Consider the following 21,135-nt stretch of genomic DNA (forward strand, 5'->3'; position numbering starts at 1 on the left):
TCTCAAGAGTTGCGAGAATGATGTCCATACTGGTCAATTGCATACATATTTGTTCATATAATATGCATTATGTATATATTATAAATACTGTTTTTCATACTGATGTTCATGTTATGTATTGATGATTGTTGTATGTGTTTGTTGTATTTGCTTAACCTGTTTGATTTGCAATAAAGATGTTATATTTTTCAGGCTATACAGGATTCCAGACAACACCCCTACAGGTCAGCAGCAGACATTGTGCAAGACACCATGCAGGAAGTTATTGCAGACGATGACTTCAACTTAGCCAAACCAAGCTATGTAGAGAGAGCTGTAAACAGATATCGCCAGAAACAACGTCCAGCTGAACCAACCACATTAGACTTTGAGGTATGTGAAAATATATATTTATTCATTCAAATGCGATAATACAGCTTATAAATAGAATATTCAGAGTGAGTCTAACACTTATTGTACAAAATATTACTATTTTAAATTTTAAGCCCAAATGTACAGGAAATATGGAATAAGAGTACATAGAGTAAAATATAATTACACATTATTTATGATTACATTATTAATTAACTGCATATATTTGTATATTTGTATTTCATTCTATTATAATAATTGTTGATAATTAATTATTTCTATTACAGATTGACACAGATTTCCTCAGCACTGACAACTTTTTGATAGGTGATATCAACGTAGGTACCAAGCGCCACATCATGTTTGCCACAACATAACAGCTAGAACTTCTCCAGACAGCTAGACGGTGGTATCTCGACGGTACGTTCAAGGTGGTGAAGAAGCCATTTACTCAGCTGTTCAGCATCCATGCCTTTGTCCAGAAAGGTGACACCATGAAACAAGTTCCACTATGCTTTGTGTTGATGTCAAGACGACAGAAGAGAGATTATAAAGCAGTAAGTAAAAAAACAAATACTTTTAGAATATATAATAATATATAGAATATATATAATAATATATTAAATGAAACAAAATGAAGATACTTGGAATAAATGTTCGTAAAGAGTGAAGAAGTTGCGAAAAATATAAATGGAAATAATGTCTATGAAGTAAATGCGCATGATGATACATATATATACAATAAAAAAACTGAGGCCGGAACGACTTTGGGCCGGAACGACTTGGGCCGGAACGACTTTGTGGAGGAACGTCAACGGTACGGAACTAGAGCTGCCTTGGAGTTTGGACTTTGGGCCGGACAGGTTTGGGACCGGAACGACTTGCATCCATATTACTCCGATCGAGCCTCCCCTCTAGAAAACATTTCAAAATTTTAATATCGACCACGAATACCGTAAACCTAGGAAATTACTACAAAAGTGAAAATGACAGGTTTGTATCACATTTTCACATATGGTGGACGAAATGCCTCTATTTATTAATATTTATAAAGAATTATAAACATATTTATACTTTATTGAATTACAATACAAATATTTATAATTATTTATAAATATTTATAAATCGGCATTTTTGTCCACTTTGGCTTGCCACAGCTTTTCAACGTTTTGTATTCAGTGTCAGGAGCTGGTTTCTGATTTGGCCGTCAGCTTTGGAAACAGCACAGAACACTGAATTCCAAAAGAGAATTGTGCACATGTTGTTGATTAAACTTATTAATACATTTTTATTAACATGTGGATAAATATTTAATAACATATTATTGAATAGTTATTGTTATCAATAAATAAGGAATAAATTTATTTGTTATTTCATATACTTATGTTTACTTTTGAAAGATAGAGTTTATAGATAAGGTTTATTTGGGAAAGAATTGTTCTTTTAGATCCTTCTCTCAAAAGCAGTGTGATCTATTAGTGTAATTGGAAATAAACTTAGCAGGTGTTTCTTTACATTTACTGCAAATTATTAGGTAAAATGTTTTAGGAAATGTAACAAATATTCAGGATTACTCTTAACTATATTTCCAAAATCAGTACTTGTTTATATGCTGTTATAAAATGGTGATAGATTCAATCAGGGTTCATTTTCTACTTGTCAATCATTATCCAATAACTCTGATCAACTGACTGCTTCTTGGTGATAAAACATTAAACTTTCCCTTACCTACAATGTACATGTATATCAACAGCAAATAACACATGGCTTTTGTAATAAAACAAATAATATCAAAACATGAATTTTGAGGTTAGAATTAGTGGTTTTCTTGGTAATTTTTTACCAAATCAAGATTTTGCGAAAATAAAACCTTAAAATTCTTGTTAGTGGGACAAGAGGTCAAAACTGTGTAATATACAATTAAATTGTGTAAATTAGCAGATATGGCTCTGGACGCTGGATCCTAGCTAATTCATAAGGCAAGCCAAAGTGGACAAAAATCAATATTTTGTAATATTAGAAAATGAATTTTTAATACAATGTATTATTAACTGATGACTTAAAATACAATGTAAATTGCCCCTTTAATACAACAGGAGGTTTTGGCAACCATAATTTATACAGGGCAATTGCCCTGTATTAATTTAATACAGGGCACATGCCCTGTATTAATTCTGGCCCTGTATAAAAGTTAAACTTGTCCGCCATTTTTAAACAAATACATTTAATTGATCTACATGTATGTTTCATAAAGGGATCACTTTATGGCTAAGTTCTATATGTGAAAAAAAAACACATTAACACACAAAAAATCAAAACTGTGTAATGATCTACACATTAATAAAATTCGTGGGAAAAGCTAAAGAATGCATTAAAAACCTAATTTGAGAAGGTATCAGCAAACTTGGTATATTAATATAGATCTATACAGAAAAGAACAGTTGGGGTGAATAAATGCATCAAGAGATCTGGAGTGTTACAGTCTTCACTAGGAAATATGTCATACTGAGCTGTATTTAAAGGTTTGTACAGATAACTCCTGTTATTTTAAGTCATCAGTTAATAAAGGGATCATAAAATGGTTATTTTCATATTAATCCTGTATTATGTCCTCGTACAGTCGTATTGGGTTTCGACCACTTGTATTGGCCCTCGGCTTCGCCTTGGGCCAATACAAGTGATCTCAACCCAATACGACTGTACTTGGACATAATACAGGATTAATATGAAAATAACCATTTAATAACCCTATATTACAAAATCGTTTTTTTTTAATATGAGATAAGATTTTTTAATATCAGAAATTCATTTTGCAATATTAAAAATTCATTTTCTGATATTACAAATTCCTGATTTAGTAATATTATAAAATATCACACATTTTGTAATATTACAAATTGAATTTGTAATATTAGAGAATGAATTTGTAATATTAGAAAATGAATTTGTAATATTAGAAAATCAGTCACATTTTTTAATATTACAAAATAATTTTCTAATATTGAAAAATCAAAACTGAATACGACAAATCCATTTTCTAATATTAGAAAATCAATTTCTCATATCAAAAAATCGTTTTTTTAAATTTAGAAATTCAAATGAATTTTTAATATTAAAAAAGTGTTTTGTGATATTAGAAATCTAATTTGTAATATTAGAAAATGAATTTGTAATATTAAAAAATCATTTTTTTAATATTAGAAAACACTTATTTTCTAATATAACAAAATCATTTTCTGATATTACAAATTCATTTTCTAATATTATAAATCATTTTCTAATATTAAAAACGCATTTTCTGATATTACAAATTCCTGATTTAGTGATATTATAAAATATCACACATTTTGTAATATTAGAAAATGAATTTGTAATATTAGAAAATCAGTCACATTTTTTAATACTCACAATAATGATTTTCTAATATTAAAAAATTGTCATTGAATACGACAAATCTATTTTCTAATATTAGAAAATCAAATTCTAATATTAAAAAATAGTTTTTTAATATTAGAAATTCAATTGCATTTTTATTATTAAAAAAATGATTTTTAATATTAAAACAGTGTTTTGATATATGAGAAATCTAATTTGTAATATTAGAAAATGAATTTGTAATATTACAAAATCATTTTTGAATATTAGAAAATGCTCATTTTTGTCCACTTTGTTTTGCCATAAATTCATGTATTTATCAGTTTAAGGGACATATCTATAATTTGTATTGAAATTCATACTAACATGATTTTAGGCTTTGCCTATGAGGTACAAAGCTGCATGTATATGTATTTGTACTAGTAAAGGGTGATATCTTAACCAAAGGAATGTGGGAGACTTCTTACATGTACATTTGCCTCACTTCTGTAACTACATGTTCATATGTTATTTCTATTTACATCACTTCAAATAGAAAGATTTTGAATCATTCATGTTTCAGAGCAACTACATAAATAGGGCATCACTGATGCTCAGTCCTTAATACACATACATGTACATTTGTAGTTTGAGTAGGATGTTATACATGTATACCATATTTTTGTGTCTATATTCTCTCGACTTCAACATGGCTATCCACAGTTGAAAAATATGGGTAGATTTTACTTTATGGCCCTAAAGGCATGAGCTAGCAGGGCTTAATCTAGATTTTAGTGACAAGGAGTAGTATTGGTAAATTCTGTTTGAAAATTAAAATATTCACATTTTTGTCTAATAATCAACTTCTCCTTGCAGAGACAAATAGGAGAAGTGAGCACAAACAAGAAGAAATTTTTCAGATTTCATCAGCTGTATGTTCAGGTAAAAAAATTTCTATGGTCTGATTTGGGAAGGATTTAGAAAATGTGCTTACCAAGTCAATTATGTAAGAGAAATATTCAAGGGAGGCAACTATACTTGGAAACTATTTACTTAAAACAATTAACATTTCAGTATGAAACAAGACCAATAGTTTTCCTTTTCCAGAAATGTTATTTTTTTTGCTACTTGGCAGTATGTTTTTTCTAGAAAAGCAAAGGACATTTACCCTACTGGTGCACCTACATGTAGTTAAATTGCTTGCAGAGAGTTTTAAATGGAGTCTGCATTGCTTATTTACTTTGTTTCTATTGTTTTGCTTTTTTCATGTTCTTTGTTTTGTGTTTATTTTGTTTTCTAATTGTTATCCCTGGATTATGTTCTTTTTTTTTCATTATCGTTTGAATCCTGGCTTCCCTTTGACAATGTTTGCACAAATTTAGTGTGAAAAATATGATTTTAAAGATCTACATTTGTGGTTTCATTATCTGTGGTATAGAAACTGTATGCACTAGTCATAATCTTAATTTCATCAACACTTGCCTGATTTTAACATGGATCTGTTTTGAAGTAGGACCTTGAAATGGATCCTTACTGGGTCTATGATATACACTGTACTTTTGAAAAACAATTGGTCCTCGGTTACCAGTTTTCTTGGTTTGATAAAACAAAGAATTCCCTTACTGAAAAACAGATGTTGGTGCATTGTAACTGCATAGTTGCAGGAACATTGTGGCAAACAAATTTGTTTGCAAGAAATGATTGTCAGCACTTTGAAGGTTGTTGCAACTAGCTGCACACAGTTCCTGAAATTTTACTGTACACATATGCAAGTAATAGGGTTATCAAAAGTATAGAATTACATTTTTCTGCAACTTAAATTTAATTCCTACAAACATAAATGAAATGGTACTGCAAATACATGTATTTTCTGCAAAGTTGCCAAAAATATTTGCCACTATGGTGCAAGAAAACTCATTTGCAAACAAAGTTTGTATGAAGACATATTTTAAAAATCCCTGTTTACAAATTGGAAATTTTGATTTAATCCACAAATTCAGAACTTTGCACTTACTAAAATTTAGCAAAGCAAAAAAATTGGTATCTTGAATACATATATATACAATGTACTTTTTAGACAAATGTAAGCATTCTGATTCAGATGAGGATGAAGAGAACAAGAAACTTGAAATGAAAGTGAAAAAAATGAAGTCCAGTTTCTTAAAACATGACTTGATTTTGGTAGTAGAAAGAGAAAGAATTTATCTTAATCGATCAGAACTTTGTGAAAAATCAGCAGTGTTTAAGGCAATGTTATCAGCTGACTTTAAGGAGAAGGATTTAGAGGAAATTGTTCTGCCGGGAAAGGAAATAAGGACGTTCTTGATGTTTTTAAGATGTACCCTCTCTGGATATAATGATGAATTAGATGGTAATTACATGTTTAAGAAGATTAGATTGAGACATCATTCATGGAAAATCAAGATTGATATATATTTTGTTACTATGTAACCACAACTCCTCTTAAATTGTTGAGTTGAATTTGATGAAACTTTTACAAATTCTTTATCACATGATGCCATTGTGCACCTTTTATTTTGTTTTTTTATCCAAATGACTTTTGGGGTTTTCTTGATATACAACATGGACTCTGTCAATGGTTGACCAAAGGGACCATCTTCTAATCAGCAATGTTTACTCCTCTAAAATCATTGTATGGACTTCGATGAAACTTTCACAAATTATTAGCTCAATGGCCAAAAGGCCATATGAGCTATTGCCATCACTGTGTCCATCGTTTTTCATCGTCTGTTGTCGTCTATTAACTTTTTCAAACATCTTCTCCTCTGAAACTCATTAACAGATTGTAACTAAACTTTGCCTGAATGTTCCTTAGGGTATTTTCAACTATCTTTATGTGGGGATTTTTGATCTGGCATAAAACATGGCCACCTTTACTAAAAATAGACCATAGGGGTCAAATTTAAAAATTCTGGAAATTTTTTTAAAAACAGTTTGGTTTAGCTAATATTGTTCAGCATGATGGGATGGACCCATGCCGTAATTTTCTGGAAGATCCCATGATAAATGAATGAGTATAATGGGTCCTAAAATTGATTTTTTCCTGAATTTTACCTTTCCAACTTTGAAAATCTTCTCTGAAACTATTGGGTAGATTGAAACAAAACTTATGAATGTTATGTAGTTTGAACATTATAGACAATCTTTGAGTGGGGATTTTTTATGTTGAAGAAAACATGACCACCATTACTTAAAATAGACCATAGAGGTCAAATTGCAAAAATTTTTGTGCAAATAACTAAAAAATCAGTTGGGTTTAGCAGGGATTTTTATATAGCATTTAACTCCTTGGGTTTAGCTAAAATCTGACATGGGATAAAATTATTCAGCATGATAAATTCGACCTGTACCAAGATTTCCATAAAAATCCTTAGACTGGTGAATGAGTTATTGGTCCTGAAATGGATTTTTATCCAAATTTTACATTTCCAACTTAGATTACTAGTAGGATGGATTCTAACCAAATGTGGCATGGATGTTTGTTAGTACATGTATATACTTAACAATCTTTGTGTGGAGATTTTTGGTCTGTCAAAAACAGGGCCTCCAACACTAAAAATTGAGGATTTGTAGAAATAACTTGAATACCTATTGGTTTAGCATGTTTTCACAGGGTAAAATTTATCAGTATGGTCTGTCAAAAACAGGGCCTCCAACACTAAAAATTGAGGATTTGTAGAAATAACTTGAATACCTATTGGTTTAGCATGTTTTCACAGGGTAAAATTTATCAGTATGGTGAGACGTACCTATGTCAAAATTTTCATAAGGATCTGTTGATCGATGTTTGGAGTTTTGACCTTGAAGAGTCAAAAAATAATTATAAGAGATATATTTTATAAGAAAACAGGGTTGATAACTAAGATGCTCACTATTGATTAAATTCTTGTGACAATAGTACACTAAGGTCAAGAGTCCAGCTTTAGAAAGGTAAGAAGACTATTTTTGACCAGGTGAGTGATTCAGACTCTAGAGCCTTTTGTTTATCACATGATGCCATTGTACAACTTTTATGTAGTTTTCTCATCTGAATGACTTTTGGTGTTTTCTGATGCAAAACATTAACTCTGTCAATGGTCAACCAAATGGGGGACCATCTCAATGGTCAACCAAAAGGGGGACCATCTTCTAATCTGCAATCCATTTAAAATGACCAGTTGTGGTTTTCACAACTTCATTGATACTCAGCTATGACAGTTGTGGGAAATGGTGACCTATTCTCCCTGACTATAGGTACATGCACATGTAGATTGTCTATAAAATGCAGTGTTTTTCAGAAGAAATAGGTACTTAATTACACTTAACACTATTCAAACTCTGAAATGTCTTTCACTTACCAGAGTTTGTTGCTTTTCACTCACTTCTCTGTGCTCCAGTAGTGAAAAGGACTTAATATATTAACATCCTTGGAAGAAATCCCAGATGTTCAATATTAAATCATGAATAACTTTTTGATTTTTCTTTTTCAGAAGACAATATTCATGAAGTACTCCCACTGGCTCATGAATATCAAGTGGAATCATTGCTAGATGCTATTGAAAAATATCTTGTGAAATATTATGAAAACAAGACTTATGGTCGCATGAAAAGTGCCATAATTATTAAATACTTATTAGAAGCCGAAAAGTACAATTTAACACAAGTTTTTGATCTCTTGATTGATTTTGCCTCAAGAAAGGCATATCAATTCTTCAGTAAAGCAGAAGGATTTCACCAAATATCTGAAGAGATCTTACATAAAATTGCTATGAATAGATGGAAGAAGTTTATTAAAGAGGATGGGAATATAAATTTAAATAGTTATTTAGCTGAAGCTGTTAAATAAGTTAAATAAGTTATACTGTTTGCCCAAGTTTATACCCCAAGGCAGCTAGCTGTCGAACGTTTACAGATTTCAGCACACCATTTCAACTTACATGTACTTACATGGAATGAAATTTTCCTGAAAACTGAATTTTTATGAGCCCATTTGAAAACAACTTTTAATCTTAAAGGCTTTGTGCTGACATTTTCATACCAGTGGGGTTGTTGTCTGTTTGACATATACTCTGAAAGTACTTTAACTCATGGATACCGATTTTCATGGATCAGGGAAGAAACACAAGTTCGTGAATTCTTAAATTCATGGTTTTGAACTTTTCAGTATACACATCAATGGGAATTTACTATTCTTTGGGAACCAATGTTGTGGTTTGACCTACCCATGAAAACCACGAAAATTGGTACCCTACGAAATAATATTACTTTTACAGTACACTATACGTATTCTCGTTATATATGTATTATGCTGCTATATACATTTTATACTAGTGAAATATGATTATCATGTAGTTCAGGTGGCTTCAGCTGTGTATGGTATTCTTTAGACTTACTACAAGTCCCTCTTTATTATTCATATATGACACAGAAAATCTATGTAATTAACCTCTCTGATAACACTACTACTAAACCTCTCTCCTGTAATAATTAGTAGATTTGCTATCAGAGGGACACATGCAATCAATTAACTTTTTCATATATTCTTTAATATAGAGAGGGACTTGTAGCAAGTCTAGGTATTCTTCTGACTGACAGATCTGTCATTCAAAAGTTTAGTTCATCCATGTGTTTTAATCATTTCACACTACATTTAAAGCATTTTTGTAATTTTTGATTTTATTGTTATGGTTTCATGAATGTATATTTTTTACTTTTACTCAGGATCTGGCTTATGGTTCCCCTAGTGGTTAAAACACCCGAAGCCTCATGACTAATGTCCTGCGTAAAGGTAGAAACTATTTGAAATGGAAGAAGTGGGTTCAGAATTATCTTTGTTGATAAATTTATTGTCTATTTTGATTTTTTATTCACTCTTAACTTTTTGAACCTATAGGGGTTTCATTACACGTCCTTTGTTTTTTTACCATGAGTCTTATATTTCAAGCTTTTTATATACTCTCTTAAAATTAAGTTAGCTACATGTCATTACTTAAAGCATGTAATATTTTTTAAAAATTTTAAAAATGTGGAAATTAAAATGTGTGCATTGCTAGGTGATGCATGTTTATAAGTTTGCTTTTCAGCTCTTCAAATTGTTCATTTTTTAATAAAGTGAATTGGAAGAGGGAAATATTATCTTAAAATAAAATTTTCAAATGAACCTTTGATATGTGACTATTTATTGTTGTTTGTGCCATTTTATTCATACACACATAGCATCTTTTAGCATAATATTGTGTGTATATATTGTTTTTGGAAAAAATAGATTTTATGAATTTTCTCAGCAAGTACTTTATAATTCAGATTTAAAAACATAGCTTACCCGACTTGAATTTGAGATAGAAGATAAGCCTTGAAGTTGTCAAAGTGTAGATCTTTGGGGTCAACAAACTTTTTTCACATTATTTGAAAAAAAAAATACATTTCTACAGAACAATATCAATCAGTTACCTCCCCCTTTTTAGAGAAAATGCTTTTAATTTTGCTTTTTATAGTTTTATATAGAAAATCTTTTTAGGTGTTTTTTTTATATATTTAAATCTCATTTTGAGTAATTTTTCCTCATTGACTACTTTTGAAAAATTCATACATTTATCTCACTCTAAAATCAACCAAATTGAACAAAATCAAGAAGGATAACTCTTGCAAAGTGCTAATTTCATATACAATCTATATAAATTTTTATCTCAAAAGTGCAAAACCTAAATGAAATTCTTTGACTGGTTATGTGGTTTGTAACTGATTCTGAATAAGAAATAAAAGTGAATCTGGGTCAAGGGCCATAACTCAGCAAAATTCAAAGGACCAAACGAAATTTAATATTCCAATGAGCAGCCATAACTACCACAAGTTTATCCCTTGAATGGTATTAAACTTTCAATTACACCATATATCAATTTTAAATCCTATACTTTGGCACTGAACAGATACGGCTGCTTTACAGTCCCTGAACTGATCCATAAAACTGTTTGATGGATCATTGACCGTTGATTGATTGATAGTGACAGATCAATAAGCCATGACCGATCTGATCAGAACTTTGTTATGTATAAAATGACTGATGACCAGTTCACGGTGGATCGATAATCGATGACCAATTCATTTAAATTTGAGAATTTCCATTGGAATGAATCCAGTATACCATATTGAATTTACCTAAAATTTAAGATATTAAATCAGCATACTGTACTTTGATAAAAATAAAACAAATGTACAATGCAAGTAAATAATTGATGTTTAAAATCTAATGCAGATTGATTTGATGGATCAATGACCAATTGGAAACTGATCGAAGATCAATGACATCGCAATTACAGTTGCACAGATAGGTTCGGGTACTGTAACACCAGGGTGCTCATGCAATGCCTTCAAACGTCATGACAGTTCTAGTGTGATGTTTAAGGAGAGTACATTGAAGTATGGTGACCATATGTTACCATAGTACCTTCTATGGTATCAGAATAATTGTAAAATAACTTTTGTAAAAATTATTGATTTTGTTAAAATCTGTCAAACAATCAACAACTACATTTTTACCCAACATTGCAACTTTTCATTAACCCCAGACTGATTTGTTATATGGTAATTGAACCAACCAAGTAACTATCCGTCATAGGTTATTGATCAGGTATCGATCCATTTAACCCAAGAATGGACCCTGGATGAGGGCCAGAGCCCCTTGTTTTCACAAGAATAAAAAAAAAAAACTTCAGTGCTAACAGAACTTTGAATTTCTGGAACCCTCTGGAATCCCCCTCATAAGTTCTTGGGAATCACCCCTGAAACTGGTGATTTTTTGCTATTACATTAGATGACTGCTGAATGGTTGAATTATATTTTAGAATGGTTAGTTTTTTTTTCCATTTTACACATGTTTACAAAACATGAATTCATAAAAAAGAAAAAAAAAAAAAAAAAAAAACTAAGTTACATTTTTTTATATTTTCTATATCAATCAATAGCAATCTCCCTTTGGTGGTTTGTAACCATAAAATAAATTTAATAAAGATTAATCAACTAGTACTTAAGTTGTAACAGGAAAACTTAGTATCTACAGATGACAATGACAACATGCATGACAGCACCATACCAACATAACGACCACAAATTTTTTGCTGTCATATAAAAAGTCAAATCATGCCCACAGCAATTCATTTTAGTTCCAAATACTAGTATCATAATATGAAGCGTTGTAAATTTGTTGGGATAGAAAAGTTGAGAAACAAGTTATTTACAGATTTCCTAGAGAATCTTTTTTGATACTGACAAAACGAGGTTGTGACTTTCATATATATCGCAGATTCGTGTAAAAATTTATTTTGTAGTGAATTACTAATAGAAAGACAATACATTGTACATTATTGTGTAACATCATACTATCAATCACAGTAAGCAATCAACCAGTGAGAATACAATATTTAAGTACAGTGCAAAAAAACAGATTCAAATTCATAATATCATCCAGTACAAAGAATCTGTTCAAGGCAATTAATTTCTTAAGCACTTCTAAATGATAATTAGGTACAATCATTGTGTGTATATCAGGGAATATATCTATATACGAGGAGGAATGACCTGGCCAGCGAAAGCTATATTTTTTTATATAGCCTAGCTGGCCGAGTGGTCTAGGGCGCTAGACTTTGTGCAGGCGGTGTTGCCATAGATGTCACAGCAGTACGAGTTTGAGTCCCGCGGAGGGAACAACCAAAAATTTGCATCGCAAATTTGACAGTTCTAACATCGTTAGGAATTTTTCAGACCTTTATATATATATATATATATATATATATATATATATATATATATATACTGCCCTTGCAAGATCATATGCAATATATATATTATACAACTAACAACAATAATCCCCAATATTTACCAACTGCAAGTACCCTGATATTAGAAGTTTAACAGAGTAAAAATTATTCATCTAATAGTATTGGTAATATTTACAGTGCAATAAGAAATAAAATCAAAGAACAAACCAGAAGACATAATAACGTGTAGCATTAAGTTACACATACACATTTGTCACCTACCATTGGTAAAAAAAAAAAAATATCAAGTCCCATAACTCTTTGACAAAATTAAAATGGCTGCATGAGAAGATCAAGTCATTTGGAACTACTAGACCATTTCCGCTCCACTAAAAAATAACCTTGGATGCAAAATGGAGAATATCTTCTTGAAAATTTGCCGGAATTGTAGTCATACACAACTCAAAGTAGTCCTAGCAACCAGGTGGCGCTAAAAAATTTGGTTAGATATCACAAGAATGAAAGAACAATAACTCAGTCGAGAATTTTGGCGCGAAGCGAGGAAATAAGGCAAAAAGTAATGGTAAATATTTCAATCAGTAAAACTATAATTTTAGAATCTGATCATTCGAAATTCCAGACAGATTCTTCTGTCTAGTACCTCTGAGGTTTTTCTTCGGTGTAATTAGAAAGGCTGAGGAGTACCCATTGAAGAACAAGTTTGGTGTTCTACTACCATATGGATGTCAGAAAAATTGAATCACTTTCTTAGAAGAGTTGCACTTACTATGTACCAGTGACTCCTGGAGGCAGACCTCCTATGATTCCATTACAGTAAGAATAAAACATGGATGTTACTTGCATTGTAATGCTCGGCATACCGTTATTCCTACAGGAAGTTAATATTTGACAGCACCTAAAATCACTTAAAATATATGCCCCATCAATATAAAGCCAAAGACCAATTTGGAATCAATCCATCCATTGGAAGCTTTGGTGTCTATGATGAAAATGTTCTCAATAATGTGATATACATAACCCGAATAATATCAGTCATGTAATTCCGCCGATCTACGACTGCTCCATTCAGGTGGAGAGAATCAGAGATGGAAAGCGCTTGAATTATTCAAGCTATGATATACAGTGAAAACTGGAAATTGATATCAAAAAGCATCTGAAGTCACCAACAGGTTATATTGTCCCATCTGTCCAATCGGTAAACAGAAGTAGGAATCAGATGACTTCTGTAACGATAGAAGAGTGACTTTATATGAGGACAAAGGGTAAAATTTATACCAACTGTGTCAGAACAAAATAATGTATTCATTATGTTTTATAATTGGTAACATATATAACATATAAAACAGTTCACAGAAATTGAAAACAGGTCACATACTAATGTTATTACATACTGAATGGCTTAACCTTCATCTAGCTTTGAACTCTATTGTAATTAGACAATGTACAAAAACAAAAGCCAATGGATCAACAAACAATACCAGCGTAGCAGAGCTAATAACTTTGCAGCATATTGGATACAGAGTAAATCAGGAAGCTGTTAAAGGTCTGCATGAAAGTTAGTTAACCAAAATGCAGATTAACATTCTATTACCATGACTACCAAGTCAGATTAGTAGGGGACCTAAAGATATCCCCCAATCAATGTTGTCCTTTGGGCAGTCATAAAAAAATTCAAAAACTGACGCCCTGTACAATGCATGTATTCACAAAACAGATAGTAACTGTCAATCAAAAATGCAAAATTATGATATTTCAAAAACAGAATAGGTTATGGATTCGAGAACTTGCTCATACACAAATTTGACTGAAAAATGTACGTCTATCTTTTGACATGTTTGAAAAGCAATCTCTGTTTATTCAACTTTATAAAAGTGGGATTCAAACAAACGATCCCCTAAATGGTAGTTTCTGACCCCTGTCACTCCATCTCTCCTTCATCGTCTTAAATGACAGTGGAATTTTTTCAAAGTCATAGAAAGCTAAATTGTCCAGTAATTGGTACACACCAATTTTTACAGCAACCTGAAATAATATATATGTAAAAAATAAGTTGACAATGTATATGTGTAGTGAATTAACTCATTAAATGATACCCCACTTTAAACTATGAAGGTTCCATTAACGGCTTTTTATTTTTGATTATCTCCCCTTGAAAAATCTGTTCTTCTGTTTATGATGCCAAATTTTCAAATAAAATTTTATCCAAATGGTTTTTGAGTTGTGCTTACAAGACATATGGATAAACAGATGGGGGCAATTTCCTTAAAATAAGTATTAAATGATTTGTCAGAACTTTTAATTGTCCCCTTTAAAGCTGAAGATTATGATGTTGATGTATTGTTCAAGTTTCATGCTAACTCAAAGGTGCCATAAATATATGGTTATGCTGACAGAACTTCAAAAAGATCAAGACTTAAAAAAGTTGAATTATCCCCCTTTGCAAACATCAAACATCATACACATCTATACAAAATGGTATATTCAGTACCAAATGTGTCAGTGAATGTGCTATTGGAAGAAATATGACTACCTTTTTCATCCATTCACTAAATGATCTCTGCCACTGAATTTTCTTGTCATGATGTAGATATGCATTAAACATCATAAGATATAAATATCGTTCTAGTGCATCTATACTTTGCCTTTTTAAGCTCTGTTTTTCTTCATCACTCTTTGCATTTTTAATCTGAAATTTAAAATATTAATTTTATACTATACACATGTCATAAAAACGTTCCTGGCTTTTTTTTTCATGACAGAAATAAAACACATGCTTTAGAAACCTTTTGAAATGGGAGAGCATGTTTTGCCTCACAAAATTAAATGGTAGACCTTCCATACTTTTATAAATTATTTTCTGGTTTATTTTAAAGATCAAAATATATTGGATGCTGGTATTTAGAGAACTGTGGAAGAAAATGACAAGGCAAGAATTTTTTTTTAAGTTGTTACAAATAATTTATCACTATGCAGGTTTAACGACCAAGTAGAAAAAGCTAACAATTGTTCAATAAACTTTCTTGATTATCTCCCCTTTATCAATATGAACCGTGCTTAAAATGTTTGACACTGGAAGGAAAATTTAAGTGGAAATGCAAGAATTGTTAAATGCTCTCTTATATAATTTCTGCAGTGGATTTCACTTAATCACACATCCCTGTTAATTACCATTCTGTGTAAGAATCAGGCACTGGGTGGCACATCATAATTCTCAATTTGGTCTTTTTTGCCTCAAACATATTCAAATACATCTAGAAAACAACTATTATTCTATTTAAATTTCTTCTAATGCATTGGTGACGTAGATATTTTTTGACTACTTATAGAGGGAAATTTTCCCGCCATTTTTCCATAGTGCTTTTCAACTAAAATATCTTAATAAGGCAAACACTTTGACAGTAATTTCTAGAGGTACTTGGATAATGCATTAAAATCTCTGTGTATTTTTTCTTCATGTGCCACACCGTATATACATTTTGCCTGACTCTTGGATGGAGGAATACTTCATTATTTAGGAATAAAATAAAACAAAAACAAAAACAAAAACAAAATCATTTCCCACTGGAAAAGTTTGAACATCAAATAGAATTACAAAATGTTTATCATTGAAATCGCTGTATAATGTGGAGGTATTTCATTGATAGGAGAATGAAATGGGTTATGAGGTACCTAAAAAAATGACAAGAAAGGGTCAGAGAAACAGGAAATTATTTTCAAAAGGCCTCAATTTTAATGATGAATATACAACCACTGGATTTTACTTACCTTATTGTAAATTACGAATATTACTTCTCGGATATGAAAATGCATAGGCGACATTGTTTCAAATATCTCATCCAATATAAAATCAACTTCCCTTTTTATCTGTTGCCCCTTAGGTAAAAGTCGAACCAATTTTTGAACAATCTGCAAAATAAGAGTGAAAGTATGAAAGAGTAATCAAGGGAACCAAGATTCTAGCAGAAATCAAAAGCACGTAATCCAGGGAAATGTATGATTTAGAATCCTTACCCAGTTAGCTATATTATCTCTTCTTACATGCATATATGACAAAATCATCTTGCTACCTGTACATCTCATTATGATGCCAAATCTTCACATGTAATTTTGTCAAAGTCAGTTAAACTGGTGGGTTTTCGTTGGTGCAGGCATTACACATTTGAAACAATAAACAATTTCTAATGTGGTAATGTTGTTGTACTACAGTAAGTCCCTGACAAAAATATTGATTGGTAACATTCTACTATCATGTTTTGAATTTCAGTATAGTAGAGGCCAAAAACACCCATAAGTGTACAACATCCTTTCTTAAAGGAAATGCTACAAACTAATACCACAAAACACACAATAACAAAGAATGAATGCCTATCATATAACAGAGAATGGATTCCTATCATATAACACACATTTTTAATTTCATATGGATGGGACTTAAGGATTTAGACCTACGGTAAGGGACACAACTCTTATAAATCATTGAAACGTCTGTATTCAGCATTTACCAACAATGTTATGTAGCATCAAAGAAACTTAGATTGATTTCATTCTGTGTCAAATGAAAGCTTGATAGGCTTTGGTGAAATTGAATATGATACAAACATATCACTGATTTCATGTCGTCTGAATATAGCTGAAATATTGCTGCTCGGACGTTAAACCCCAACAAGCAAACAAGCTGATTTCATGAGTTATGTCCCTTACCCTAGATCTACCTCCTTAATATCATACCATAAAATCCCCCTTAGTGTACTGTGCATTAGGCAAAGACACTCTTTCCTGTTCACCCAAGTTAGCTCCCTTAGGAAAACCCTGAAACAAAATGAAAAACGTGTATCATTATTCAACATTATGAAAGAACAAGAAAATACAATTCACTTGCTTCGTTAAAATGTTTTTGTGAATTGTCATATTATGACAGACATGCGTATAAAGTTTCATGGCAATTTGTTTCTATTATCCTGTATGGTAATCATTATCGAAGTACCAGTCCACCTAAAAATCAGATTTTGCCTATACATACATAATAAAGGTGAATCATGGTGTAGAAAAATCCACCTTATCTTGCTTTTTTTTGGTCTAGGTATGCTATTTCTTTATGTAACTTAAATAAATTTTACATTCAGGTCTGTATTTTTGAGAAAACCTTATAACTATCTCCCACTAAAATCAACTAAATCAAGAACCATAACTCTTGTAAAGTGCCAATTTCATACGAAACCTGCATAATTTTTATCTCAAAAGTGCAACTACCAAATGACAAACTAAGACTGGTTATGTAGTCTGTAATAGATTCTGAATCAGAAATAAAAGTTAAATTGATGAGTTTATGACAGACATAAATCAACTGCTGTCTCATTTTTATAATGACTACTACTTAAGACATGTTAACGGAGTGCTTGTTGCAAAATTAAATAGAAGCAAAATTGAATTAATTTCTTAAAATGCAAAATATGTCATTGAAATGCACTGAAAATAAACTTTTTATGGGAAGATAACTCTCATTTTTATAACATTCTATTGGAAAATTTCTGAGCAAATCCAGTGATGCAGAGATCAATAATGGTCTTTTCAAATAGAGACGGTATCTTTGAGTGATATGACATTGTCAGATCAGTGGGGTTTTGACATGCATGTTTCTGATTTTTCCCATTTTGCCTGATTCAGTTATACTTAAGTTAGAACAATTATCTGTTACAGGTGCAGCACATTCTTGGGTGTAATGTGCAAAACTGAAAATTATAATACACCAAACATAATACCATATAGAGAAAGTGACATTATATTTTCAGATCAGTGGGTTTTTGACATACATGTTTCAGTCATATTTCCCATTTTGCCCGAATCTTACAAAAACTTGAGCAAAAAAAATTAACAGCCAATAATCATGTATCACTGAAAAAACTTACACCTAAATTACAACTTGGATACATTCACTATTCCATACCTGTATATGGCACATAATTAAGCCAGCAATTGCCATTGCTAAAGTTGTCCGGCTTTTTCCTGTCCGACAATAAAACAAAAAGGCGGTGTTGTTGATAGGTTGGTTTTTCAAACAGTGTTCACAAATTACTGATGCTATGTCATCAAAATCCTGTAGTGTAAAAAGATAATTGCGAGAGATAGATACTTCTTCATAAAGTAGCCGTAAAGTTAGTACACAGGAAGTAGAAGTGGGACAGAACTCAAACCCCATTCCATACAATGAAATGCCAAACTAAAGTTGCATACAAAATATCTAGTGGCTGAGAAAAATGTTATGAGAATATTTTGCCCACCCTGTCAACCCCAAATCATCATTCCATAAGCCAATTTGCATGAGTGTGACCCAGCTAAAGAGTAATCAAAGGAACCAAGGTTATAGTGGTAATCAAAAGAATGTAATCAAGGGAAAAAGACCAGACATGGAAAACAGACATACACAACAAAGAACATAAAGTAACTAAAATCATACATACAAAGTAACAAAAGCAAATGAGCAGCTCGGACTCCACTAAAAACTGGGAGCATGGACCAGGTGCACCGGTAGGGTAAGCGTCCTCTGCTTTTCTAGAAACACCTACTGAGTTGCTCATAAAAAGTCAAGTCTGGGGTAGACAAACGAGGAAAGGAAAACTATGACCCGTTTAATAAATCAGTTTTCATGAAGCAGATGGATACACCATAACGATCCACAAATTCATGATGACGACCATGAAACTTCTGTAGTGATGACATTAGAAAAATTGTTAAAATCCTTATGAGATGAGGACTTCAATCATAATATGACAAGATAATGAATAGACAGACAGTAGTATACAATTATATGTTCATCAAAGAAATGGGGATATAAAAAAGAGGAGATGTTCTCCAAACTAAAATTGACAAAATGTGTATTTTTTTGCATGAAATCTTGATTTTTTACAAAAATTTACCTTAAAAAAATTCCTAAGACTGGAAAAATATGTAGATAATATCTGCTTGAATTCATGTTTCCACCAGAATTTACCACTCCCCCCACAATAAATTTGGCTTGCTCCCCAAGGCAATTAATTATATTTACATCCCCATCTAAAATCTTGGATCTGCCCCTTATATCCCTTTCTCAATTTACTTACCTGTTCACTAGGCACTGTATCGTAATGAAGTGGCACTCCATAATATTACTTACCTGCTCACTAGACATTGTATCGTGATGAAAGGGCACTCGGTAATATTACTTACCTGTTCACTAGGCGTTGTATCGTGATGAAGGGGCACTCTGTAATATTGCATGTCTAAGGTCTGTAATTTTTGTTGTAAGGCGAGTTCTTGAGGTGTCAGTATACTGTTGACATCTACTGTCTCGGGCTCATTCTTCAACTCATGGTATACCTAGAAAGAGTTATGTCCACACCCAGTTACAATAAGGGAAGTTCAGAAATTAAATTACACTACCAAGGGTGATCTAATTCCTGGTCACATAATACAGGTGGCCTTATATACAGGTTAATTATAAATACTGTGAAAGTACTACATGTATTGTTTGTGGTGTATCAATTTTCATGGGTTTCGTGGGTAATCTAAACCACAAATTTTGGTTTTCATTGAAAAAAAGAATACCATTAATGTGTATACTGAAAACCTAAAAACCATGAATTCAAGAATCCACAAACTTGTGTTTCTTCCCTAAACCACAAAAACTGGTACCCACGAATTAAAGTACTTTCACAGTAGAATGCACTACATCGGCATATTTTAATCTGAGACTCTTAAGACAGGTTATTGCTGAATACAGGTGGTTGCTAATACAGGTCTGACTGTATTGCATAAGTTTTAGATATATTTTATTGATGCCAAAATAGTAATAATAATAATAATAAAAAAAAAATTAAAAAAAAACAAAAAAAAGAGGTCAAATTTAGCATAGTTATACTATCATAATGAAGATTTTAATGGAAAAAGTGTGAAAAATTCAGTGGTCAACTCAGTTCTTCATCTAATGAAATAGTACAATACTGGTCTAGGAATAAAAATTGAATTCTCAGAGGAACCTATATTTGCAGTTTTTGTTAAAGTTTGCAAAGAAAAAACATGAAGTTTCACAAGTGTTCATAAAGTTGACATAGACCAGTATCAAATATAATGTCCACCAAATCTGTAATAAAGTGACACACAAAATTTGAAATAAATCCATCCATTGTGAGGTGAGATTTTTTTGACAAAATTAAGATGGACAGACAGACGGATTTACTGATGGACAATTTGATTCCAATATCCCACCCACTCATTGAATGGGGGTATAAAAATTCACTACACTATTATCTTATAAATTGCTGGTCAATATAAACTCTGCTCTTTACATTCCAAGACTGAAGTAATAAAGTTTGATATTATGTAAGTAACACAGAATATGACTATCGTCTTCTTTTCCCTAGAAATTCCCTATACGTATACAGTCAAACCTTCTTTAGCCACCTTCAAATAAAGAGTAAAATCATGGTCACATATGATCTCTTTTTATACAGGTTAATTTTACATAGAATGCATTACATAGGGAGGTTTTAATCATAGTCTATTGAGGCAGGTTATGGCTGTAGATCAATTTGACTATAACCTGAACTTACCTCTACTGTTTTGTGGGCTTTCAGTGCTTTCTTAATTTCTTCACCCTTTGCCTACAAATTATGAACAAAGC

The 21,135-nt window shown here is 31.6% G+C and overlaps 2 protein-coding genes and 1 long non-coding RNA gene across 8 annotated transcripts in view; 2 read left to right on the forward strand and 1 right to left on the reverse strand.

Moving 5' to 3' along the window:
• The first annotated feature begins 4 nt into the window (after positions 1-4).
• LOC148619997 (uncharacterized) lies at positions 5-963 on the forward strand. The gene is made up of 2 exons (XR_015921688.1): positions 5-372; positions 639-963. It is a non-coding gene; the product is annotated as an uncharacterized LOC148619997 (long non-coding RNA).
• A 197-nt stretch (positions 964-1,160) lies between these two features.
• Positions 1,161-9,872, forward strand: LOC148619998 (BTB and MATH domain-containing protein 40-like). Of its 4 annotated transcripts, XM_088580509.1 has the most exons (5): positions 1,161-1,344; positions 2,773-2,873; positions 4,582-4,647; positions 5,783-6,076; positions 8,196-9,872. In XM_088580509.1, exons 4-5 carry the CDS (start codon positions 5,836-5,838, stop codon positions 8,549-8,551), a joined length of 597 nt encoding a protein of 198 aa, XP_088436635.1. In that variant the 5' UTR covers positions 1,161-1,344; positions 2,773-2,873; positions 4,582-4,647; positions 5,783-5,835; the 3' UTR covers positions 8,552-9,872. The 4 variants fall into 4 exon arrangements, with proteins under 4 accessions (XP_088436635.1, XP_088436636.1, XP_088436632.1 ...); XM_088580510.1 differs by lacking the exon at positions 4,582-4,647; XM_088580506.1 differs by lacking the exon at positions 2,773-2,873.
• Positions 9,873-12,005: 2,133 nt separating this feature from the next.
• The window catches only part of LOC148619999 (paladin-like), a 98,606-nt gene continuing 89,476 nt past the window's right edge, over positions 12,006-21,135 (reverse strand). For all 3 annotated transcript variants that reach the window (XM_088580502.1, XM_088580504.1, XM_088580503.1), the window contains 7 exons: positions 21,065-21,115; positions 19,683-19,832; positions 18,424-18,573; positions 17,208-17,288; positions 16,245-16,385; positions 15,010-15,165; positions 12,006-14,501 (listed from right to left, as the gene is read on the reverse strand). In XM_088580502.1, coding sequence (XP_088436628.1) covers positions 14,358-14,501; positions 15,010-15,165; positions 16,245-16,385; positions 17,208-17,288; positions 18,424-18,573; positions 19,683-19,832; positions 21,065-21,115 — 873 coding nt within the window. In that variant the 3' untranslated portion in view covers positions 12,006-14,357. The remainder of the gene's footprint in view (positions 14,502-15,009; positions 15,166-16,244; positions 16,386-17,207; positions 17,289-18,423; positions 18,574-19,682; positions 19,833-21,064; positions 21,116-21,135) is intronic.

Source organism: Perna viridis, chromosome 4, assembly GCF_037379345.1.
Source record: "Perna viridis isolate PV_CMFRI_1.1 ecotype Kerala chromosome 4, ASM3737934v1, whole genome shotgun sequence".
Classification (NCBI taxonomy): Eukaryota; Metazoa; Mollusca; class Bivalvia; order Mytilida; family Mytilidae; genus Perna; species Perna viridis.